The sequence below is a fragment of the Myxocyprinus asiaticus genome, chromosome 8 (genome assembly GCF_019703515.2).
Source record: "Myxocyprinus asiaticus isolate MX2 ecotype Aquarium Trade chromosome 8, UBuf_Myxa_2, whole genome shotgun sequence".
NCBI classification, from domain to species: domain Eukaryota; kingdom Metazoa; phylum Chordata; class Actinopteri; order Cypriniformes; family Catostomidae; genus Myxocyprinus; species Myxocyprinus asiaticus.
Genome location: NC_059351.1, coordinates 45671523 through 45698181, shown reverse-complemented (window position 1 = coordinate 45698181; position 26659 = coordinate 45671523). Strand labels below are relative to the sequence as shown.

The following is a 26659-nucleotide window of genomic DNA, read 5'->3' as shown; positions in this document are numbered from 1 at the left end:
GGGAGATGGCATGTACGTCTGGGCTTTCAGTTCAATCAGAACTTATCAAGAACCCAAAACATGGGATAGGACATAATGAAGAATGACTCAATATGCTGTCATGTTCTGTTTTGCTGTACAGAACTTTCCAAATCAACAAGTCATTGGGTTGTCTGAACAACTAGTTAACTGGTCCATCTTTAGGAAACCTTGTATAATTATGCTAGTTTTGGGTCATATCCGACAGACACAGATCAGATGTACTTCTCAAGGGGACTTCACATTCTGGCGTCCAAAAAAAGCTGTATGAAGTGAAAAAGAATAGAACAGAATGCAGGGGTCTCGAATAGTGTTTTTAAAGTTTAAATTAATTGAAGGTGGTGAATTTGTTACAGAAGTGTTTTTGATAGCTATAGCGACAGTCCTTTAGTAGGAGATGAATTTGGAGATGCTACTTCTTACATAATGGCTTTAATAGTCCAGCTGTTGGCATGCTGTCAATATGCTGAAACCCTCTCCAAAACGTTGCAGCTCTACATTCATCCCCTTAAAGACCCAATGAAATTGCTTGATGTTTTGCATCTTTGGCAGATGGCAGTTTTGCATCCTGTGTTAGCATATTTTCAATTGAAATATAAAGGGGTGGGACATATAGAAGAGCTTATCCCACTTTTTTTTGGGGGGGGGGGTTGTGGTGTGCTGCTAGTGTACTTGACAATGAGACACACCCACCTCCTCAAAGGAGTTTGTAGGAGTAACCTCACCAGCTGAGGTCAGCTCTTAGTATTCAGCTCACAATGCTTCACACTGTACCTGCATATCCTTACAGTATAGAGACTCTGGTTAAGATTCCAAGAGAATTACATGCCACTGTAAAACAACCTAGAATTGTCCTTCGTACTAATCACAACTCAGACTGAACAAATTTACAACACATTCAAGTGACATTCCCTTAAAGGTGAAGTATGTAATTTTTTTAGCTGTTAAAATACTTTCTCCTGTCCTAGTTTAATATGTAAAGACAACTATACCAGCCCAACACAGCAACATTGGCTTGACCAATGGTGTGATATTGCATCACATACTGTACATATCAGTTAACTTCTTTTTTTTTAAAAAAACATGTTTTAGTGTTTCATGAGGCTTTAAGATTATTTTTTGTAAAGCTTCAAGGCTTCCATTTGCTTTTGCATATCACCAAATTGCTACTAGAAGTGAGTTTAAAATGGTCTTAATTTATTTTACGTAGAGTTAACTCTATGCAAGTTACATGGGTGGTTTTCCAAAGAGACCGGAGAAGACAAAATAGAAACCTGAAACTTCAAACAAGAACCTAGAAGTACAAACAATATAGGCTTCCGGATATACAACCAAGAATATACGCCCATCCTTTATGAACATTTACCATAGTTCTTGTATAATAACCATAGTGAAACTGATTGCGAGCTCCGATCCAATGTTGCAGTTTTTTGTTTGTTTTGTCTACGATTCTTATGTTTTTTTGTCTTGGATGTTGTCTGCCTTATTGTCTACGATAGACAAACACTTTTGGACATTGGTTCTGCAATAGCACACCAAAAACCGGACTTTAAATACCTCAATGCTGACCCGCTGTTTACAAACACGACAGCGGAGCCCTTTGTCTGGGTGGCCCAGCCATGGAAACGCAGCAGGAAAAGGGGAAGGAGAGCCAGCGTTCTCATCAGACTAAGATGTCTCACAAATCGACCCCCGCTACCCAGTATTCAACTGGCAAATGTTCAGTCTCTAGACAACAAGCTCTGCGTGCTGAGAGCGCAGATCTCTTTCCAACGACGGACTGCTGCATTATCTGCCTTACAGTAACTTGGATGTCTGCTGAGATTCCAGATTCAGCCATCGAACCTGTGGGGTTCTCCGTGCACCGAGTGGACAGAGCGAAAGACCTCTCAGGTAAAAGCAGAGGTGGTTTTATGATCAACAAATCCTGGTGTGATCAGAGGAACATACATTCTATCAAGTCTTTCTGCTCTCCTGATCTAGAATTTCTCATGCTTCTGTGTCGACCATTCTGGCTAGCGAGGGAATTCATAGCGGTCATTATCACAGCTGTGTACATCCCGCCCATGCCGACATAGACCGGGCACTCAAGGAACTGTATGGGAGTATAAGCAAGCAAGAAACCGTGCACCCTGAGGCCACGTTCATTGTGATCGGGGAATTTAACAAAGCCAACTTCAAGTCAATAGCACCGAAATACTACCAACACATCAGTTTCAACACACGAGGGGATCACGTTTTGGACCATTACTACTTTCCCTTCTGGGTTGGCTACAAATCCCTCCCCCGCCCACCATTTGGCAAATCAGACCACTCTTCCGTTCTCCTTCTGCCCAATTACAGGCAGAAAACAAAACAGGAAGCAACCGCCCTCAGAACGATCCAGTGCTGGTCGGACCAATCAGATCCTATGCTACAAGACTGTTTTGATCACGTGGACTGGGAAATGTTCTGGTCCGCCTCTGATGATGACATCGAGGTTTACGTTGATAGCATAACTTGTTTAATCAGGAAGTGCATAGAGGATGTTTTACTGACCAAAACAATACGGATCTACCCCAACTAGAAACCGTGCGGCACTTAATGCGCGGACCTCCGCTTTTAATTCCGGGAATGCGGAGGAGCATAAACAAGCCAGTTATGCCCTCCGCAAACTATCAGAGCAGCCAAATGCCAGTACAGGGACAAGATTGAAGGACAGTTCAACACCACCGACTCTAGAAGCATGTGGCAGGGAATTAATATCATCACGGACTTCAAAGGGAATAAAAACTCCTCCGTGAACACCGCTGACTCTCTCCCGGATGAGCAAAATACTTTTTATGCTCGTTTCGAGGGAAATAACTCTGCCCTCGTGGAGAGCGGCTGAAGCTACAGAGGTTAGATCACTCTCGGATGTAACCCGATCCTTCCGACGGGTGAATATTCATAAAGCTGTGGGTCCAGACGGCATTCCGGGCCGCGTCATCAGAGTGTGTGCGAACCAACTGGCTGGTGTTTTTATGGACATTTTCAACCTTTCCCTCTCTTTGTCTATGGTCCCCACATACTTTAAAACATCCACCATTGTCCCTGTACCAAAGCAATCCAAAATCACTTGCTTAAATGACTGGCGTCCTGTTGCTCTGACCCCCATCATCAGCAAATGCTTTGAGAGGCTAATCAGAGATTACATCTGCTCTGTGCTGCCCACCTCACTGGACCCAATGCAGTTTGCTTACCATGCTCCACTGATGATGCCATTGCATCTACACTACACACTGCTCTTTCCCACCTGGTAAAAAGGAACACATATGTGAGAATGCTGTTTGTAGACTACAGCTCAGCATTCAACACCATAGTGCCCTTCAAGCTTGATGAGAAACGCCTGGCTCTGGGCTTAAACTGCTTGCTGTGCAGCTGGATCCTGGACTTCCTGTCAAGCAGACGCCAGGTGGTTAGAATGGGCAGCAACATCTCCTCATCACTGACCCTCAACACTGGAGCCCCTCAGGTCTGTGTTCTCAGCCCACTCCTGTATTCCCTGTACACACATGACTGTGTGGCAACACATAGCTCCAATGCCAGCATTAAGTTTGCTGACGATACGACAGTGGTAGGTCTGATCACTGACGATGAAACAGCCTACAGAGAGTAGGTGTACAATCTGACACGCTGGTGTCAGGAGCACAACCTCTCCCTCAACGTCAGCAAGACCAAGGAGCTTGTGGTGGACTTCAGGAGAAAAGACAGAGAACACAGCCCCATCACCATCAATGGAGCACCTGTGGAGAGAGTCAGCAGCTTCAAGTTCCTCTGTGTCCACATCACTGAGGAACTCACATGGTCCGTCCACACTGAGGCCAATGTGAAGAAGGCTCACCAGTGCCTCTTCTTCCTGGGACGGCTGAGGAAGTTTGGAATGAACCACCACATCCTCACACGGTTCTACACCACACTGTAGAGAGCATCCTGACTGGCTGTATCACTGCCTGGTACGGCAACAGCACTGCCCTCAACCGCAAAGCCCTGCAAAGGGTGGTGCGAACTGCCAGACACATCATCGGAGGTGAGCTTCCCTCCCTCCAGGACATATATACCAGGCGGTGTGTGAAAAAAGCACGGAGGATCATCAGAGACTCCAGCCACCCGAGCCATGGGCTGCTCTCACTGCTACCATCAGGCAGGCGGTATCACAGCATCAGGATCCGCACCAGATGACTTCATGACAGCTTCTTCCCACATGCAATCGGACTTTTTAACTTTTGATCTCTCACAATCAATATACATCTGCACTGCACTTTATTAATTTCACACTGGACTGTCATAAATATATTCTCTCTTAACAACACACTGGCAACTGACTATCAGCCTGAATGTCAATACAGCACATACAACCTATTGTATATTTTATATATACTATTTTTGTATACTGTGTATTCTATATTGTGTGTAAGTGTATTCTATATTGTGTGTATTGTATACTGTACATTGTATATTATTATTTGTATATTGTGTTGTGAGTAATTATGTGTATATTAGATATGTAAATCTGATGTTTATTGTAAATTGGTATGTCTCATCACTGTCATGACTGCTATGTTACTCGGAACTGCACCCAAGACTTCCACCCACTGTTGCACTTGTGTATATGGTTGAGTGACAATAAAGGGATTTGATTTGATTTTAAACTGTGTTTATTTCTAGTAAGACCATAGTTACCACAAGTATATCCATGTGGCTCATCATCACTATTGTTAGATCATTGTAACTATGGTCACTACAAAACAAGCTTGTATATATATAAGTAAATTAAACACATTTAGAGACTACACTACAACTGCCATTACTCTAATGAAAATAAGGTAGATTACCCTGCTTCCTTAATCGATAATTTAATAAGAATCTGCAACATTTTTGCCAAAATGCCATTTTTGCTACAGTTAACTTTAATATAGTAAAACTGTGAAGCATAAAATATGTTGGCAATAAACATAGCATATCCCTTTCAAAAGTAACCATAAATTTTAAGAAATATCAAGCAGTTCATTCATTGACATCTCCAAACGATTCAGGAGCTTCCAGAATTTTTTGCCATTTGTTTCATTTGTTTAAAAACGTAGCTAATTACAATTTTATTGAAGTCACTACAAATAATTGTAGTAACCATGGTATTTGCTGGAAATAGTTACCATGATATTTTATTTTTATTTTTTTCAGAATCATTGAAATCAAAGTAATTGAATCTACTAAAATCACACATTTCAGTCTGCACAATGTTGTATTTGGTTTGAAGACCTCTGCTCAGCTAACAGCAAAAAGAAAGAAAGAAAGTTTGAAGCCTTATTCTTGGCTAGTGTGCATGATTTTATTTTAAATGAACTGTGGAGCATTAGGGAATGGTTAAACAGTGAAGCTCTTTAACACAGTTCCCTTGTTTAGCTTGGAGTTCCACCTATATGTGCAGCATGCTAATTCTAAACAACAGTACATTGGCGGCAACAGTGAAAGATAAAGACTTCTTATGGATTGATGTTTGTACAAATACATAATGCTCAGCCAGGATAACCATCCATAGACACATTGACCAGATAGTTGATAGGTCCCCAATTCTCTTGGGTCCCCAACCACTGTGGATGACAATGGCTGCAACACTTTAAAAAGAAATTAAACTAATGCTAGTAATGATAAAATTACAAGAGCAACTGAGGGAATTGAAGAGGGAACCGAAAACCATCTAGAATCCATGTCAAATCAGCTACAGTACCATCAACATCCTGGGATTAGCTTTATTCTCAATAGGAACCACATCAGGAAGCTACGTAACTACTAAAACTACTTAAAACCTGAAAACAGCACTGTCAGCACAGCCAAGTACATTATTTATAAGTTCTTACAACCATTCATGGCATCTGTTTACAGCTCATTCCTCTTCCTTATGTTTGTTATTTCTCCTGACGTTTATCCCATACGGAGAGTTAGGAACAAGAGAGGAGGAAACTTAATGATTGGGTTAGCCAGGCCGCTTGGTTTATCAATAGAGGCTTTACCACCATTACCTCCTGTGTTAAACACTTAAGTTTTTGATAGAAGACTAATCAACTCAACAGACTATAGAAATGTAGCAGAACCTTAGGGAGACCCAACAGTCTTTTTAAAAAAGCACTACAAACACACACAAACAAATAAATCCATTCCTTACACAAAAAAAAGAGTACTATGTTGGAATTCATATTCTAATATGGTACTCCAATGTACTTCAGTGAATACCATGGTATTACCAAGGTTCTTGTTCAAAGAATACCAAAGTATTGCCATGGCACATGTAAGAAAATAACATAGTGTTACCATGGCACATGTCCAAATGCATGGGATTACCATGGTGTCTGTCCAAAACCATGGTATTACATGGTACATCTTCAAACAAGCATGGTAATACCATGATATATTTCCATAAAGTATTGCCATGGTGTATGTATAAAAAAAAAAGGCAGAGGTGTCCTGAGATCCTAAACATTAGAGTCGTGGAGTTAGACTCTAATTTGCAAAATACACCCATAAATGTAATTCTGCCAAACGCCTTGGCTGAGGCCTGAAATGCATGGTACATTAAACATCATAAAACTTTTTTATTCCACTCATTATTATTATTTTTTTTTTGCACTATTATAACTTTTGTCTAACTTGCGACTGCTTTGGTAATACAAAATATACCATTACTTATTTATCATACCAATAAAACACATTGAGACTGAGAAAGAGGGAGAAACAGACCAAAATATAGCCCTGGCTTGCATACAACAGCTATTAAAAATACATTATACTCAGTTCTGAGGTGAAAACCAAGTAACCCAAAAAAAAAAAAAAAAAAGACACAATATAAAAGTAGGACAAGTGAGACAGAAAGAGAGAGCAGCTTCTAAACTTGAGTTACCTGAAGGTCAAAGAATTTACTATATCTTCTGTAGATGATGTGGGACGTGGAGTCAGAGTATGTGACATTGATGAGATACACCTGAAAACAAAGAGAAAGACATAGAAAACAATTAAAGTCTGAAAACAATGACACAAATGCTGAAAAAATTAACCAAAGACCATTTTACTGTAAAAGCAAAAACATACTCGGCACTGAGCTCAGTTTCATGTGTCGATGCGTTCCGAAATGCATCATAACTAGTTGGCTAGTCTAATAGTTTCACTAGTTGATGTTTGGGGCCTGTGTCGACTAGTACTGTATTAAATCCCATGACTTCAGTTGCTATTGTTCTGTATGCCGACAACAGGAGGAAAATTCTATTAAAAAAAATGTGTCCTATTGCTTTTGTGTCATTTGTTTTGTACAGTGAACTGTAATGGTCAAATATATTTGAAACAATAGTGAAAATAAAGTGAAACTGGAGCACTTTTCATTCATAATGTATGCTTATAAAACCAGACATCAAAGTGTGTCTTAGTTTATTGGGCATGTTCACATAAAAGTCACTTTTTTTAGCCAAATACATTTGCATTTTAAACAATTAGTCATTTAGCAGATGCTTTTATACAAAGCAACTTACAAATGAGGAACATAAGCAATTTGTCATAAAAAAGTAAACAATACCTGCAGTATATCACTGGCAAGTTCCAAAAGTAGTTTGAGTATAGAAGCTAGCACAGAAGAAAGAGACAGACAAAGAAAAGTTTTTTTTTTTTTCTGATTCCTCTGAAACTAAGCAATTGTCAGTTGACTGAAACTACTGACACATTGATCACTAGCAACCTAAATCATGACACATTTGGTTTAATGGCCCAAACATTTGAAGGTGAACTTGTTACTGCCACAGAAACACAAGAACGCATGTTACTACAACAAGGAAGTTCACTTACAATGTCTGCATTTGCAAACTTACATACAGTAGTCTGCTTCTGATGTAAAATTTTACACTGCCATGAGTCAAGCTAAGTCTCCTTATTTGGATGACTCTGAACAATTAATTATTATCATTACTTATTACAAGGCACTCTGGAATACTACATTTTGATTGGTCAATGGCGCCATCTAGTGGTCTGACATCTCTGAGAAACAACCGCATTTCCGAGGATTAAGACATTTCAGACTCATTGCGAGTCATCTTTTCTGCTTCTCGCATCACTGTGTGATCTTTACAAGTGAGCTAATAAAATAAATTAAACTTAAATCAATGTTTCGTGTTTATTTGGCAAGTAGTCTTGTAATAGGCTGAATAAGGAGGAGTCAGACTGTCATTTTCACAAAAACACTAAGAACTCTGACGCACACCAGAGGTGGAATTCAGCTGTTCAGCAATTTTTCTCAACACATAATTAAATAATTTCAATGCAAATCAATATTTTATGTCCATTTATATATTTATTTGCTTAGTAGCTGTATAATAAGTGGGATAATGTACAGTCAGCCAGTTGTTATCGCAAAATAAACTCCTTCAGGTTGATACAAGGTTCGCAACGGGGTCCTGATCACTCCATCTGGACTTATTTTGCGATAACAACTGTCTGACTGTACATTATCTCTTTGTCAAACAAATGTTAAATTTACCATTATTTGACAAGCCAATAAAACATATTGAAAGAAGAGCGAATCATAGAAAAATATTGAATATTGAAATATTGAATTTATTATGAACCTTTCTCAAAACCATTTCACCGCACTGAGAGATCAGGATGCACCACTGTGGCATCAAAACAAATCCAGCCCTATTGTCCTGCAAACAGAGTGAAGATCAGTGGTTTAGTCCCTCCACAAGGCCACCAACAGACAATATGACATCATCTGAAACAGAGCACTCAGTGGAAATGAAGTAGAAGGGAACTCCATTTCGCACGAATTTCCCTCAGGAAGAATACTTGCAAGGTGACTGGGCACTGCACCCAACTGAACTCTGAACAAAAGGGCTTCCTCTGTCCTCTCAACCCAGGACATATATGATCTGTCTTACAGGATGGTGTCATCTTAACATCACCCCCAATAAAGAGCATTGTTTGAGTTTTGGATGGCAAGTTAAACAAAAATAAGCAATTTTGTCTTTATTCGCTTATATTAATGGTGCACTCAGTAATTTTTTCCCCATTAAACACTTTTTACTCCTAAAGAAATGTATTGTAATTTTGAAACACATATAAAATCATGACCACTCACATGAGATGAGGATTCATATCAGTAACCTTATAAAAGCTGTTTAATTCTACATGGGGCAGGGGTGCCCTCATGGGGGCTGCCATATGAAACCATATCCTGTTCTACTGAAATACTCAAAGCAAAAAACCCAGAGGACTGAGCACATGTGGAGAGCATTGATGGTCACTTTGACATCTGTTGCAAGAAAAACACATTTCATAAGATAGCTGATACTTGTGTGAAAGTATCGCTTGTCTGTTTTTTCACAATATGTTGAGTGCAATTGAGTCTGGCCTCAATTATTAGACAAGCAAACCGTTATATTTACCGTTTCTCCATGTAACAGGCCCATAAATTCAGTTGTGTATCAAAGATTATGTCATGAACCATAAAGTGGGAAACGGCATAAGCCTTTTTGTAGGTAATGAAATATGACAGATAACATATAAAAATGGGTCAGATGTTTGTGGCAGAGCTGGAGAGACTGATAGGCTACATTCACTTTTCAGAGAATAGAAATGAGACTTGACTTTTTAAAGTTAAAGTGCCTCCTCTGTTAGTTGAATGCTGGGAAAGACCTTGACTAAATCACCTCATGCTGTTTCCCACAGTGTGTGTACAGCTATCCAAATAGATACATATCACAGACTGTTTGCCTGAAAGAGCATGGGACGAGGTGTGTGTGAATGTGTGAAAAAGAGTGTGAGAGAATTTCTTTTAAAGCAAGTGCACTGAGTGTGTGTGTGTGTGTGTGTGTGTGTGTGTGTGTGTGTGTGTGTGCTTGCCTACGGGAGTTATTTAAAGACCTCCGACTGGACTGGCATGTATGCTTGCTGATTCTGTCCTTCCTTGCCCAACCATAATTTGTAGTTTCACAGTGGAGGGCAGCCTCAAACGTGTCTCTGTGTGTATTAGATGCAGACTCATCAGCTCTCCATCATGATTGGCTGATGGGACTGTCCTCATGGCAACCACAGTGGAAAACAGGATTGCTGAATGCCCACGCCCAAAATATCAAGCGCAACTTCAATGTCTCAGTGAGCTAAAATTAGCATTTGAGGAATTTACACCAACAGGAAAGCCAACTATGAGTACAATGTCTTGACCAATTTTACAGATGCTAATTTCTAAATTTACAATGACAAATTTCTATTATAAACCATGTCCAAAATGATTATGAAGAACGGACATATGTAAATCCTTTAAATAACTCCTGGTAGTGTTAATACTACTTAGGGTTAGGGGTTCTGCAAAATTCCAAACATAAGTATTAAATTTGGAGCGTAATTCATCCCGCAACATTTGTGCTACAAATGATGACATAAATGATACCTCAAATCATGTGACTTGTTAATAAGATGTGTGCTATTACTTTTCTATGTTATCAGACTTACGATTTTCCCCTGGTGGGCAATAAAATACTCGCAAGAACTTACATTGAATGAGGGATTTGAGTCATATCTAGAGACCAGGGCCTGTATTCACAAAGATTTTTATCTTACCAATAGGAGTTTTCCAAAAAGTTCCTAGTTAGGAATTTTTCTTAAAATCTATTCACAAAACTGCTATGAGCAAGTTTTATTAAGGAAATAAGATAAGAGTAAGGCAGGTTTGACCTTGTTGCTATGGAAGACGTCACGGTTTTTGAGTGCGCCTTCCTAAATCGCCCAAAGTAATTGGTAGACAGGGGAGTGCAATTTGTCAGCATGGATGGATGGATGGAACAATCCTGACCCGTTTGACAATTTGTCAATGTAAGCCAGTGTATTTTTTCAGTTGCGTCCCATTCACTGTATTAACTACACCGGGTAGCCCCATGATGGCCATGAATGCCACCTTTTTTTCTCTTGTCGGATGATGTGCGGTCTGGAGAGGGCATGTATAGTTTGATAGATGATTCTGCTGATGAATTACAGAAATTCCCAATTCATCTGCGCTACACAATTTCATTTTGCCCATGGCCAGTTGTCAAAACCTTCATCTCCGAGGTAATTGCATCACTAAGTAAGTTTATGATAATGAAAACACAGCTGATACAGCTTTTTTAAAACTCAATGTCAATTTATGATAAAATATTATATTATTATAATACATCAACTCATTTGCAATTCAGGCGATACCTTTTTCAAAGGTCAATGTTGTTTATAAAATACACAATAATATTCGTATACATTGTTTTTAATGTGGATTGACAATGGCAGTTATGCTTCGGATCGTTTGTGATCCACTCTTAGGAATTTAGAAGTCCTCAGGACAATTTCTAAGCTGTTGTGGGTTTAGGAGCTACTTTAAGCATAAAAAATGCTTTATGAATTACTCTTAGATGAGAATTTTATGAATACTACAATTTTTGACTTGAGCAAGTAAGCAATCACCTAGCAACCTCCAAAAAGGACCTTAGAAACTTCATAGCAACGCACTGGCAACCACCCAAAATACACTAGCACTGTGATGGAAGTTTACATGGGCAAGCACCACTCACATTTTCTTCAAAATCTTGCCTATTTTTGCACACTATAACTGAACCCTGTCAACAGACACCTCACCATATCCAGCCACACAAGCTTTTATAAAACAGCTTTAGGAATGTGTTATCATCACACCTTTCTCTCATTCCTCTGGTACATGAGCTGTTATTATAAATCAAAGCTTGTCAAAACATCATCTTTAATATGCCATCTTCTTTTTCATGCAGCAATATTCCATGAAATTAAGTTATCTGGCAGGCTTTAGTTACTGTAATTGACTTTCATACAAAGGTAAAAGACATTATCATGTCCAGATAGATCTGGTATTCAGATACTAGCACTTTGGAGCATAAACCAACTTGCTATTGCCTGTTATTTGGGTTTCCTCAACTTTTAAATAATCTAGCCAGTTTTTAAAAATCAGCAACAAGCTATTCCATTAGCTAAATTTTGCATTTAGCCCTCTGACATCAATTCTCCAACATCAGCTTTAGTTATGCTAATGATGTTGAAATAAGAATGTAACAATGTGTTGTGATTTCAAATGTTCCCAAAAACTCTCAGACAGATGTAACACAATGGAGACCATCTTCTTCCAAATAAGTATCTGATGACAGAGTCAGGGAACATGATTAAGACAAAGCAGCTGGATTACTGGAAGCCAACAGAGACCATGAATATTAAATGCATATGAGAAAAAAAGAGCACATTATACCATTTCATCCACATTCAAACTTCTAATTTGAGAGAAGAAAGCCCTCCTTCTGCTTCCAATGAGATGATGTGGGATGCCAGACAAAAACCTTTTTCAAGCAATTCTATACCTGCAGAGACTCATCAATAACCCATAAAATATGGCACCAAAACAAATCAAATAACATATTACTCATAGGAAGTGTCTAATAGGAAGTGTCTCAAAGGGGGTAACTCAAAACTCAAAAGGCAAAACTCTGCATTTCATCCAAAACCAAAGCTTTCACTATAAACATGCATTAGTTAAGTCATTTATGAAAGAGATCTTAAGAGAACATCGGCTATTCCTTGAAGACTGTATGTAATTCTAGCATACTCCAACATTTTTAAATATTTCAAAATATACATCAAGCATTCGCAGCGAGTAGACTAGTAGGAAAGAGACAGAAACTTACTGGTGAAAGATGATGTCTTGTCTTCAGATTTGTCTTGAAGAAAAGGTTGAGAAACGTTTAAGCAGCCTTGGTGGGGCTTAAAGTACAGGCCTTACCACTAAACTAAGCCAACCCCGCCTAAAGAGACTATTTCAAGAGACACATAAAAGAATATCCATCTACCATATTTCCAACCATACTGCATTTATAGCCACAAAATGGCAATTCGTTTTACAACTGTCAAGGGCTGAACAGTTCAAATCTGTGATGTGTAAAACGTAGAATCAATTCGCCATGCTTTGCAAGTATGTACCTATATTGCACATCTTCTACAACATGAAATTGTTGACATATCTGGTACATATTTTTACAAAAAACAATCTGTTGTAGCTCTCAAAACTCATTCACAATTGAGAACATTCAGATTTACCATGTCGCAAGGGTTGCACACATTTTGCCACACAACACATGAGCATTTTGAGTGCTTAAATTTTGGGCGGCACCATCCAGTGGGGTCACCCTACAGTGCTGTGCTGAGCATTTTTTCACTTCAATACGGGATGCTTAAATACAGGACAATAGGGACGTCGTAATTTCGTCCAAAATATGGGACGTACCGGCTAATACGGGACAGTTGGGAACCCTACGTGTTGTCAATGTTGCCAAATGGCATTGTCACCAATCATGACATACCAAGTTTGATTATGCAGAAGAGCAAATGAGGTTTTAGAGCTACAGCCGAGGGCAAGACTTTCAATAATAGTGATTTGATTTTCAACATGATCACAAGGGAACTTGACATGTTCCTAGCGAATGTTGTGGTACTCTGACATCGACCCCATTCTGCTGCATTATTGACAAGAGGCATTTCCCATTAGACATCTTTTCACCAATTCGAATGTGTTTACCTTTTTCTGTGGCGCTACTGATGGTGTGTTGCACAAGCAGCATCAAAGACATTGGTTCTGGTAATTAACCTGGTAACTCGCTTTTGGCACCATGCTGTATACACTACACCCAGAAACTGGAGCTCACACGTAGCCATACGTTTAACAACAATTCCAGCTTCGGCCACTGGGGGCAGTGGTTCAAATTTCGGTAAACACAGCCTGATTTCAGCTGAGGATCATCTGAACTACTGTCACTGAATTCAGAGTGAGATAAATCTGTAATTTCGGTCTGTTACTCACACAAAGCTTCAAAAGACTTGGAATGTAGCACATGAGTCAAATGGACTACTTTTTTAGTGTTTTCATGGTGCCTTTTTTTTTTTTTTTTTTGCTTGACAGTCCCTGGTCACAATATGATTTTGTTATAAGGAAAACAGCAGCTCTGATAGTTTACAAAACATCTCCTTTTGTGTTCCATGCACAGAAGAAAGTCGTACAGTTTTTAACAACCAGGGTATGAGTAAATAATGACAAACTTTGAACTGCCAAATCTCTATATCTTGCAAAAGAACTAAAGGTTATAGAAGGAAATTATATTTTCTCACACAAAACACAGACTCAAACTCACAAGACTACGTTAACAAGTACTCCAAAGGCTTTCCCAACAGAGTGGGTTTGGCACTAGTTCCAGGGCTTGTCCTCTGGAGGTGACCATTTACTGCATGGTTTAAGCTGCATAACTGCACATGGGACCATTGGTAATGAGACTCCATACAGAGAAAGGCAAAAAGGTTGTGTTTTTTGAAAAGTTTGCATGTGCCACTGGATGCCCTCTTGATTTTTCACCCTGATACCCACAAGCACACTTCCAGCTTCCAGAAAGGGATGTAGTACAGGAAGTGGAAGTTGAGTGGACCGTTTCCTGGAGCAGATGAAAAAGTGTCAATTCAGCATACACACCAACCTTTCACCATCATCACTATTGGTCTTTCAGAACTCGTGCTCTGGGACCAGATATCCTCTCCCAAACTCAACCTTAAACATTACTCAACAATATTACTATGTTATAATTAAAGGTCAACCAATATGTGGTTTTCAACGGCCAATGTGTTACCGATATTTAGAGAGCAGGGTAGCTGATATATGACCAAATTGTACTGTATATTCACAGTAGACAACACATATTCAAAATGTCATGCTTTCTTCAAAGAATTTCTTCGCTGGCTACACACAAAAACAAACAAATACTGTGACAAGTTTAATCCGGTTCTCCAACAAATGACTCTTACGAGCCATATATATATAAAATGTGTGTGTGTTTATAATCCATTGAGAAGGCTGACAGGGGATTTGGGAACTGACCACTTTTTTATCACCCAAGTGGGCAATATAAGTCCTTTTTTTACTCTAAATCTGCACTTTCACATTCTTTTTGGAATTCACATTCTTCGTGCATATAGCCCCCTACTGGACAGGGAGGAGAATTTATAATAAAAAAGGGACTTATTGATCTGTTTCTCACTCACACCTATCATATTACTTCAGAATATATGAATTTATCCAACTGGAGTCATATGGATTACTTTTATGCTGCATATATGTGCTTTTTGGAGCTTAACATTTTTGGTCAACATTCACTTGCATTGTATGGACCTACAGAGCTGAAATATTCTTCTAAAAAACTTCATTTGTGTTCAGCAGAAGAAAGAAAGTCATACATATCTGGGATGGCATGAAGGGTGAGGAAATGATGAGAGAATTTTAATTTTTGGGTGAACTATCCCTTTAAAACTTATTCAAACTTTCAGACGAGGCCTTGTCAAGCCAATATCAAAGTTTGTCTTGACAAATTTTACCTATAGTTATTATCATTTTTCTGATTATGACTATTGAAAGTCAAACGCTTTCAAAAACGTGAAGAGTTAATTGTCAGCCTCCTCCACAAGATATTATGTGCCTACTGGATGTTGTAACTAGGGCTGTACAGACAAAACTGTCAGAGAGGGTACATTTTACTGCTATTTTTCAGCTCCATTACACCAACATGGCCTTTCAAACACCCTCTCATCACAATCTCATCGTTCATCCCAGTGCCCTTTTAGAGAGCCAGACTCAGTGTCCCACGCAATAAAAACACTTCACAAACAAACATGGCATTAGTTCACATAATTCTAGCTTTGGCTGCTGATCGAAGTTGCTTTAGAAACTGAGCTGTTATAATGTATTAAACATCCTACAAATTAGGGATGTTCCAGTATCGAATTTCAAAGCCGATACAGTATCCGAGGATTAACAGCTCCTTCTGGCCGATATGATAATCGATCATTTTACTTTTGGCATGTTAACCCTTCAACTGAAGCTAGCTTATTAATTTAAAACTACTAAAAAATATAATTTTTGTTAAAAAGTTTAGAATTTGGACTTGACTTAATGCAAATAATCTGACCAACTCTTAACTACTGCTTTTTAATTTGCAAACAAATTAGAAGTGTTCCAATAGATAATTTAGTTTGTGTGTAGTCTGAAACAGTTAAACAAGCAGTATTAGGTAAAGTAAAAAATATCATGCTAGACTTAAGAACATTTGCAGCCCAGAAATAAACGTAGAAAGTAATAAACAATGAACATTTTTTATGTGTGCGCCTAACTAAAAGGCAAGATATAGGACATTTCTTACTAGCTAAAATAATTTAAATCTAAAAATAGATAGAAACAAGAGTCTACAAATAAATATTTGATATCAGCTGTTAAGTATCAAATATCGACCAACACCGATAACTAAAAAAACAAAAACAATAAAGTGCCAATATGTTGAACATTCCTCCTGAAAATATGGTCAGACTCTAATAAACTATCCAAGCAAATCCCTTTGCAGTACAATTTCCCTTTATGGTTGATGCCACCAATAGCTACTCTGAGATAGGAGGCTATTTCCCATGAAGACTGCTCCACCGTGGCAGGGCCTTCACATCCTGCCCACACATGTTGTCAACAGCAGCTCTGGCATCATTTATTCTCTATGATGTAATCAAGCTGCACTGAAAGCAATAGTGTGCTGGCAGCAAGCAGTCAGATCCCCCAAACAAAGGCACTGAGCTTTAGTGCTCCATGAAGTCATGTTGGACAAGGAACAAGAGGAGAGGAGGAGGAGAGAGAGAAAAGGGAAATTAAATTTTGGAAAATTAAGGACAAGAGACAAAAGACAGGATGCAGCAGGAGTCATTTGTCAGTACATAAATGTGTCTGAGAGACACAGTGCTGATATAGGATGTGTGGATTTTGGAACAGGGGGGTTCCTTTAATGGAACTGTTCAGCCAGCAAGAAGTTTATATTCTGTTATCATTTTCTCACCCTTGTGTTGTTCCAAACCCATTTATTTTTCTTTCATGGAACACATGGACAGGAAATGTTTCAAAGAATGTTTAAGCTGCTTTTGTCCATACAATGCAAGCATACTGTTAACAGTGGTTGTCAGGCATCAAAAAAGCACCATAAAAGTAGTCCATTGGCACTGATTCATGCTCTAGTCCAAATCTTCTGAAGCCATATGATACCTTTGTATGAAGAACAAACCAAAATGTAAGTAAATATTTACTTGCACTAAAGGGTGGCTCTAAAATTTTATTAGCTTTTCTCTGTATTCAAATGTGTTGCATTTCAATAGGTTAAAGAACACCCAAGAACCCCAAATCAATAAATATATATATATATACTCTACCGGTCAAAAGTTTTGAAACACTTACTCATTCTTTATTATATATATATATATATATATATATATATATATATATATATATATATATATTTTTTTTTTTTTTCACATTTTAGAATAATAGTAAAGTCATCAAAACTATGGAATAACATAAATGGAACTATGGGAATTATGTTGTGACTAAACAAAATCCAAAATAAATCAAACACACCAATTTTCTCAACCAACTTCTTGAGGTATCACCCTGGGATGCTTTTTAAACAGTATTGAAGGAGTTCCCACCTATGTTGGGTAATTATTGGCTGCTTTTCTTTATTATTTGGTAAATCAATTTCCAAGTAATCAATTTCAAAAACTTTTTTTTAAATTAAATTTTACTTTTATAATGAAATAAATTAATATGGTGGCACAATTATATTTGTGTCTACAAAACTAATTTCAAACATTTAAGCATACGCCTTCAGATCAAAAGATTTTTAAGATCATGAGAAACATTTCAGTCAAGTGTTTCAAAACTTTTGACTGGTAGTGTGTATATATATATATATATATATATATAAAATAAATAAGATGAGAAAATCATATTTTACAAAAATAAAATAAAGCCTACATTTAAGACCATTGAGATTTTTTTACACTGTGATATTATTTTCAGAACACTTAATCACATTTTACATATTTAATTCTTATCTTAAGATGATTCTTATTACCGTAACAGTAATTTTGTACTGAATTACAATAAAAAAGGTGCTTTTGTAATTTTCCTTTTAATTAAAATCAGTGAAAATGAACAGCAGTACCAAGAGTGTACCACTATGATGTATAACTTCTGTACAATTTAAATAAAATAGCATTTTTTTCATGTTGCGTCAATTAGAATATCATAATGACAATCTGCATTTGGTTTATGGTTATGACAATTGCGGGTGGGGTAAAATGTGTCATGAAAATAATGTCACAATGTAAAAAAAACATAATAACACTAAAAAAATGCTTCATTTTCTATATGCAAAATATTTTTATTTCTTCAATTTTTTTTCCTTTTTTCTTGACAGATTCACGAGTATCAACCTAATGATGTCTGCTGTAAGATTTTGGTCTGTTCTTCACACAAAGCTATCATTTGGCTATCATAAAACTTCAAATAGAAGAGTTGTGTGGACTACTTTTAAGTGTGCTGTTATTTCTTTTTTATTTGATAGTCCCTGACCAATGTGTGCTTTTGCTGTATCCAAAAAAGCAGCATAAATATTCTTAAAAATAGGGCTGGGTATTGATACAGATTTCCCAATTCGATTCGGATTCACAAGCTCTCGATTAGATTCTGATTTCGATTCGATTCAATATCAGTTCATAAGGATTTATTTCAGTTATAATGTCCCTTTTGTTTACATCTAAAAGCAATTCCCAGCTAATGCTGCTAATTATATAGGGGACCTTTGAACTAGGTACATTAGGAAAATATTAATTTTACTAATTATATTTTATTACTTTTATCATTTTGGTCACATTTTGGCTTTTTAAAAATGAACAGATAAATGTATTCAATCAATAAATAAGATATTATATTTCATATATTATTTTTGTTACATATTTATTGTTAAATTGCATAATTTGTACTATTTACAAGTATTTACTGAACATGTTCTAAAACCGGTACTGTCTCTTTAACAATGAGCCTTTAAATGAGCGCATGTTAGAGAGGACTAGAGGACGATAGAGGACTCAAATGGCTTTACCTCATCTGTGCGATGCGTTAATTAGAATTAAATGTTTTTTGTAGTTGTTTTTGATCAACAACTGACTGTACAGAACAGAAAGGGCATTAAAAGAGACAGTATTCAATGACAAATGGGTTGCGTGGATCTTGTCTTGGACACACATTACACGGAACAACTTTTACTCTCAACACGCTGTGAAAGGATCTCGCTGCTGAACACTTAACGACTAAACTACACAATTACTGGCGAGTGAAATGTAAACATTTACCAGCCAGCTGCCAAATACATTCACTTTGCATAGCGTGAAATTTGGTTGCAAATGCGAGTGATTTCCTCTAATTAGAGGGTTGCGCATTGTGTGAAAGATCGATCTTGGGATTTAAGAATCGATACTGAGATCAAATGAAGATCATGATTAATCGGAAAAACTATATTTTGAACCACCCCTAATTAAAAACATCTCCTCCTGTGTTCCACAGAAGAAAGTCTGGTTTGAAATGGCATGAGGGTGAATTAATAATGACAGAAGTTTCATTTTTTGGGTGTTTTCTTTAAGCTATAACACAAGCCAAATACAAGCCAAACTAAATCAAACATCCATGGCTTCAGTCACATTTTGTGGCCAATACCAATGTTTTGATAGCCATGATACACACCAAACAATATCAACATGGCATGTCATGGCATGAATTTTTGTTGTGGCCCATGACAGTAAATTAACAGATGGAAACAGCAAATAAAATGTGTCATAGACAAAAGCTGTCAAGACAGCAGATTGTCTGGGGAGAGCCTCAAGGCAGCTTGGTGTAACACTCACACACACACACACATACAGAAACACATTTCGGACACTGATGGGATCCAGGGCTAGGTAATGAAGTTTATGTGTGTGAGAAAACATGTTACACTCAGTACCCTTACAAAGGAATAATAGAACCAATCCATTGGAGGAGTATTTCAGTGTTTACTTCCTGTCTGGAAGCATGACATTTTTCCATTGCATGACCCCCTATTTTTATTGAATTTTCAGACTTCAAATTATCAGCCACTGTATTTAAGACTGCTCCAAGACCAGCATAAAGAAAGCAATAAAAATTGGAGTATTGTGACTTTTAGTTTTAATTTATGTTAGTGTACTTCTGATAGATGACAAAAATGAACTTTTAGCAGATAAACGCATTACTCTTCTGGGAAAATGGACAAAAAATATTAACAACTCTTGCAATACAAATATTTTTGGTCAAACAACTCATCTCTAGAATGAAATTGTCCCTCCCTCTAATACCATCTGCAACTAACCAACGAGTAGCAAATCACAGTTAATGGCTGTGACTTAAACTAAAGCCTGTAGAACGCAACAGTTCCCACCCACTTTTTTGAGCCATCTTGGTTCCGGAAGTATTTTTCCCATTCATTTATTTATTTATTTTAAAAATAAAGAGTCGTGAACCAAACCAACCAGCTCCAAGCTGAACCACAACATTGCAAAATTTTATTTGTAGCAAAATATATTTGAAAATCGGTCAAAAAGGTCCAGAGGCCTTTTTGGCCATTTAAAATATATTGCAAAATATTCAGATATATTAAAATAAATAAGTAGTTAAATATGAAAGGAAAAGAGTTTTTTGCACTTTTTTTGGGGATTTTCTCTCCCTTTCTCTCCAATTGGGAATGCCCAATTCCCAATGCGCTTTAGGTCCTCGTGGTGGCGTAGTGACTCGCCTCTATCCGGGTGGCGACGGACAAATCTCAGTTGCCTCCACATCTGAGATCGTCAATCAGCGCATCTCATCACATGGCTGGTTGATCGCGTTACCACGGAGACCTAGCGCATGTGGAGGCTTCACGCTATTCTCCACGGCATCCACGCACAACTCACCACGCGCCCCACCGAGAGCGAGAACCACATTATAGCGACCACAAGGAGGTTAACCCAACGTGACTCTACCCACCCTAGCAACCTGGCCAATTGGTTGCTTAGGAGGCCTGACTGGAGTCACTCAGCACGCCCTGGATTCGAACTTGGGAGTTTTTTGCACTTTGATAAAATGCATCCAAGTCTCCATTCAAAGAGAGAGGAAGTCACAATGCTTCCATGGGGAATAAAACAAGAGCATGTGGCTTCACAGTTACCCTCCACCTTTCTCTCTCTCTCTCTTTTTCTCTCATAAAGAAAGCATACCCAGCTGTTTGACAAACATAACTAACAAGACTGAACAACTGCCTTTCTTTTTTTACTCTCTTTCCAGAGTCTGGGTAAGCCTGTGGGACAGCGCCATGCATATTCCAAAGTCTTGTTCCAAAGCGAGCGACTCCACTGAGAGCTATAGATAATATTGCACTAATGCTGATCTGAGAACAGTTGTGTAGCTCACACTGGTTGAGAAACAAAGGGTTTATGTTAATAACGCTGTTCAATACAAAAAGTCCTAACAACTGATGAATGTTATAAGCTAATTTGTCAGCTAAAAGGCTACATGTAAATTTGGCCACTAGCATGTCAGTTTACTCTATCTATTTGGCTGGTTGGCTGTTCTGACAAAACCACATTGAGTTTTGCTGTTTTTATGACAAAATCAAACTCTATATAAGCTACTCTATATACAAGTTATTGCACTTATTTACTATAAGTCTGAGACCACATTAAAAATCTTGGATTTTCTTTTGCAATTTAACCTGGAAGCAGACAAAATGTGTACGGATTTAAAAAAAAATAAAACAAAGGTGTTATATTATTTGAAATTCTGCACTATTTTAGGTCACTAATTCAATGTAACAAATTCTGACAATGGCCATGTTAGGTCTTCCATATGAAGTTCGAAGCAATGCTCATTGAGAAATTCTCACATCATGCTGGAATAACATTTGTTTTGCAAAAACTCCAGTGCATGCTTTCATTAAAGCAAAGGATTTTATTAAATAGGAATGCAAAATAAAAGCACTTTCACTTGTGACCTTTCAGACTTTGGGACCACATTGCTTTTCATAGGCATGTAAAGGCCTATATTAAGTAGTCTATTACTAATTCATCATATGGTCCAGCCATATATGGGTACTTCTTTGGACCACTAAAGCCCAAAATCTGTCACTGAAGTTGTGGCCCAAATTGCCCGTCAAGGGGGTGTGACAGTTACTCTGGACTTCATGCATAAAAGTTTAATCAAAGTGAGACCCTTCCAGCAGATCACTTCATGCATGACACCAGCTGATCAAACCACACACGTCACCGATCAGTTCTTTAATCGATCATGAACTCTCTGACTCATCTTGCTTAATTATATAGTAAAGAGACTTTTCAAACGGCAATGCGCACTCATCTGCAAAATGCAATTTAGTTAATGAATAAGCATCAGGATCGAGATGTAATTAGGTAGCCAACTCACATAATGTTTGGATGGATGCCTCCTCTTCTCCACATCCACGACTTTGACATCCAAAACTGTCCGAAACTGCATTTTAGAAGCGGACGCTTCGGCGCTGTTAGTGATCAAATTGCCGAACGTAATAAATTCTCTGCGCGAAGGACAGTCACGAATTCGTTCGCTCGAATAATATCGCTGTTCTTCTTCTCAATGAAAGCGTACGATTGTTGCGCCCCGGCCCGTCCGTTTATTCCCCCTTGACTTAATATAGATAGAGTATTAAATGATCAGGGTCTAAAACTGCAGGAAACGCAAATCCCGGTATCCATTTCTCTCGCGTTCCAACTGAATTCGAATCGAGACGCGTTCTACAGTGTCCTTCTAGAATCCAGACCGACGAGTCAAGGCACGAGCGCTTAAGTTGAGGATTGGCGCGTGTCCTTTGTGTGCACTATGGTGGTCTACCTTAAGTCGGGGGGGTGGGGAGGGGGGGTTCTCCTCCAACGTGAGCGGAGCGCGTCATAAAGGCCGGGGCGCATTCACCGCGAAGTCCATTCGCAGGAGAACGCAGTCAATGCTCGCAGGAAGCGCGCGCACACACTGGGATATCTGGGCAATGTGGGGTTGGGCTTCTTGACAAAGGCTCTGGTGCCGTTCAAGAGCCTCTACGAGGAGGAAGAAAAATCCCCAGAGTGTTCTTTTGATAACACCGTTGTCTTCCTTCTTAAAAGAGAGGATGACTGGATTTTACAGAACAGACGTTGTCCCGTTTGCCTCACAAAGTGTGTTTATGGAAGTCTGAAACGTTTGTAGGGCAATTGTAGAAGAAACAAAACTGCAAAAACTACTGTAATAAATGCCGGAGGCGAAATATGATTAATTGCCTTATCAATGTACAATCTAATAAAATAATCCATGTAGTAACCTGCGCATCCAATTACCTGACTATAACACGGACAGAGTTTGAATTAACAGGCTGAGGCGTGATTTCCGTTAGATGAACTGCATACTGCCAATAAGAATGAAGAATAGACCAGAAGCGGCATGGATACAGATGTGCTCAAGTGGCGTATTTAAGGCTAACACTGGCCTCGTGTGGCCATATACGGTAACTACAATTTTAAAAGACAGGCTGGTAAAAAGGGCAAATATTCCTGATTTCAAAAGTTATTGTTATTTAGCCTTACGAAACAAGTTGATTTCAATATTCAGAACAATTTTGAAAATATATCCATATACTTTTCTTATACTGAACCATTCAAAAGCAATTACGAGTGAGGATGCAATCATTATTAATAAATATGAAATTAATGGTTAAAGTAAAAAAAAAAATGCTGTATTTTTAACTGTAAACAATTGTTTGCCTAATTATGTTCAAACACACACACATATATATATATATATATATATATATATAATGCACACACAGGGTTGGGAGGGTTACTTTTGAAATGCATTTCACTACAGATTACAGAATACATGCTGTAAAATTTAATTTGTAACATATTCCATTAGATTACTCAAGGTCAGTAACGTATTCTAAATACTTTGGATTACTTCTTCAGCACTGGTAGATTTTTTCACTTGTTTTGACTATAAAAACTCTGCCAGTACAGTAAGACAAAATACACATGTTAAAAATACATTCTCTGAAAAACCTAAATATTTTATGCAGTGTTGTTTCTAAAACAAGATAAATCAAAATGATCTTGTTTTAAGGATTTTTAGATATTTTTACAGGAAAACAATACAAAAATTATTATCAAGAATACAATTTTTGCCCTAATATCAAAGGTCTTACTAGAAAAAAATTAATTATGATCCAACGTGAATTTTCTTGATAAAAAAATATGACCGTGCCTGGTAACATGTGCATGTAAAATGGCTAGAAATAGCATTTTAGTTTAGCGTAAAGCTGACAATTTACACAAGGTTTATTTCTATTTCTTCTGCTCCAAACTTACTTCAAACTTACTTCTCTATCTGCTCGTATGAATGTAACACATCATAAGAAAGTGTTTCACCGCTGTTCAAATGCAATTTGGATCGCATCATTTATATGTATAAATGTTTTCCATCTGAAAGGACTAAATATTAAATGAAACAGATGACAATAAAATGCAAAGTAATCTCTTCAGTAATCAAAATACTTTTTGAATGTAACTGTATTCTAATTATCAATGATTTAAACTGTAACTGTAGTGGAATACAGTTACTTATATTTAGTATTTTAAATACGTAATCCCGTTACATGTATTCTGTTACTCCCCAACCCTGTTTATATATATATATATATATATATATATATATATATATATATATATATATATATATATATATATATATATATATATATATATATATATATATATATATATTTTATATAGTTGTGCTCAAAAGTTTGCATACCCTGGCAGAAATTGTTAAATTTTGGCACTGATTTTGAAAATATGACTGATCATGCAAAAAAAAACTGTCTTTTATTTAAGGATAGTGATCATATGAAGCCATTTATCATCACATAGTTGTTTGGCTCCTTTTTAAATCATAATGATAACAGAAATCACCCAAATGGCACTGATCAAAAGTTTACATACCCTTGAATGTTTGGCCTTGTTACAGACACACAAGGTGACACACACAGGTTTAAATGGCAATTAAAGGTTAATTTCCCACACCTGTGGCTTTTTAAATTGCAATTAGTGTTTGTGTATAAATAGTCAATGAGTTTGTTAGCTCTCATGTGGATGCACTGAGCAGGCTAGATATTGAGCCATGGGGAGCAGAAAAGAACTGTCAAAAGACCTGCGTAACAAGGTAATGGAGCTTTATAAAGATGGAAAAGGATATAAAAAGATATCCAAAGCCTTGAAAATGCCAGTCAGTACTGTTCAATCACTTATTAAAAAGTGGAAAATTTCTTGATACCAAGCCAAGGTCAGGTAGACCAAGAAAGATTTCAACAAAAACTGCCAGAAGAATTGTTCGGGATACAAAGAAAAACCCACAGGTAACCTCAGGAGAAATACAGGCTGCTCTGGAAAAAGACAGTGTGGTTGTTTCAAGGAGCACAATATTTGTTGACCCCTCTCCAAACACAGCACTTATGGTTGTGACCATAAAGCTCTATTTTGGTCTCGTCACTCCAAATTACAGTGTGCCAGAAGCTGTGAGGCGTGTCAAGGTGTTGTCGGGCATTTTGTAATCCGGCTTTTTTTTGTGGCATTGGTGCAGTAAAGGTTTCTTTCTGGCAACTGGACCATGCAGCTCATTTTTGTTCAAGTATCATCGTATTGTGCTCCTTGAAACAACCACACCGTCTTTTTCCAGAGCAGCCTGTATTTCTCCTGAGGTTACCTGTGGGTTTTTCTTTGTATCCTGAACAATTCTTCTGGCAGTTGTGGCTGAAATCTTTCTTGGTCTACCTGACCCTGGCATCATGAGATCCCTGAATTTTCCACTTCTTAATAAGTGATTGAACAGTACTGATTGGCATTTAAGGCTTTGGATATCTTTTTACATCCTTTTCCATGTTTATAAAGTTCCATTACCTTGTTACGCAGGTCTTTTGACAGTTCTTTTCTGCTCCCCATGGTTCAGTATCTAGCCTGCTCAGTGCATCCACGTGACAGCTAACAAACTCATTGACTATTTATACACGGACACTAATTGCAATTTAAAAAGCCACAGGTGTGGGAAATTAAACTTTAATTGCCATTTAAACATTTGTGTGTCACCTTTTGTGTCTGTAACAAGGCCAAACATTCAAGGGTATGTAAACTTTTGATCAGGGCCATTTGGGTGATTTCTGTTATCATTATGATTTAAAAAGGAGCAAAACAACTATGTGATGATAAATGGCTTCATATGATCACTATCCTTAAATAAAAGACAGTTTTTTTGCATGATCAGTCATATTTTCAAAATCAATGCCAAAATTTCACAATTTCTGCCAGGGTATGCAAACTTTTGAGCACAACTGTATGTGTATATATATATCTATATATACACCTCCATCCCCCGGGATGTAAAAAAAAATATGCTAAACTGACCTCGTGTGGCCACAGATTGTAACTACAGTTTTAAATGGCAGGTTGGTAAATGGTGAAAATATTCAAAAGATATATTTTTTTAGCCAAAAAAATAAAAAATTATGTAATTTCAACTTTAAGAACAACATTACAAATATGTCCACATACTCTTCTTATACTGAAGCATGAAAAATAATTACAAGCGAGTATGCAACAA

At 37.6% G+C, this 26659-nt stretch overlaps 1 protein-coding gene across 3 annotated transcripts in view; it reads right to left on the bottom strand.

Annotated features, from left to right (window-relative positions):
• Nucleotides 1–24697, bottom strand: part of LOC127445307 (SH3 and PX domain-containing protein 2A-like) — a 140438-nt gene extending 115741 nt beyond the window's left edge. For all 3 annotated transcript variants that reach the window (XM_051705292.1, XM_051705294.1, XM_051705293.1), the window contains exons 1-2: nt 22433–24697; nt 6932–7012 (exon numbers count right to left, since the gene is read on the bottom strand). In XM_051705292.1, the coding sequence (XP_051561252.1) occupies nt 6932–7012; nt 22433–22504 (153 nt within the window). In that variant the 5' untranslated portion in view covers nt 22505–24697. The remainder of the gene's footprint in view (nt 1–6931; nt 7013–22432) is intronic.
• Between the last annotated feature and the right edge of the window lie 1962 nt (nt 24698–26659).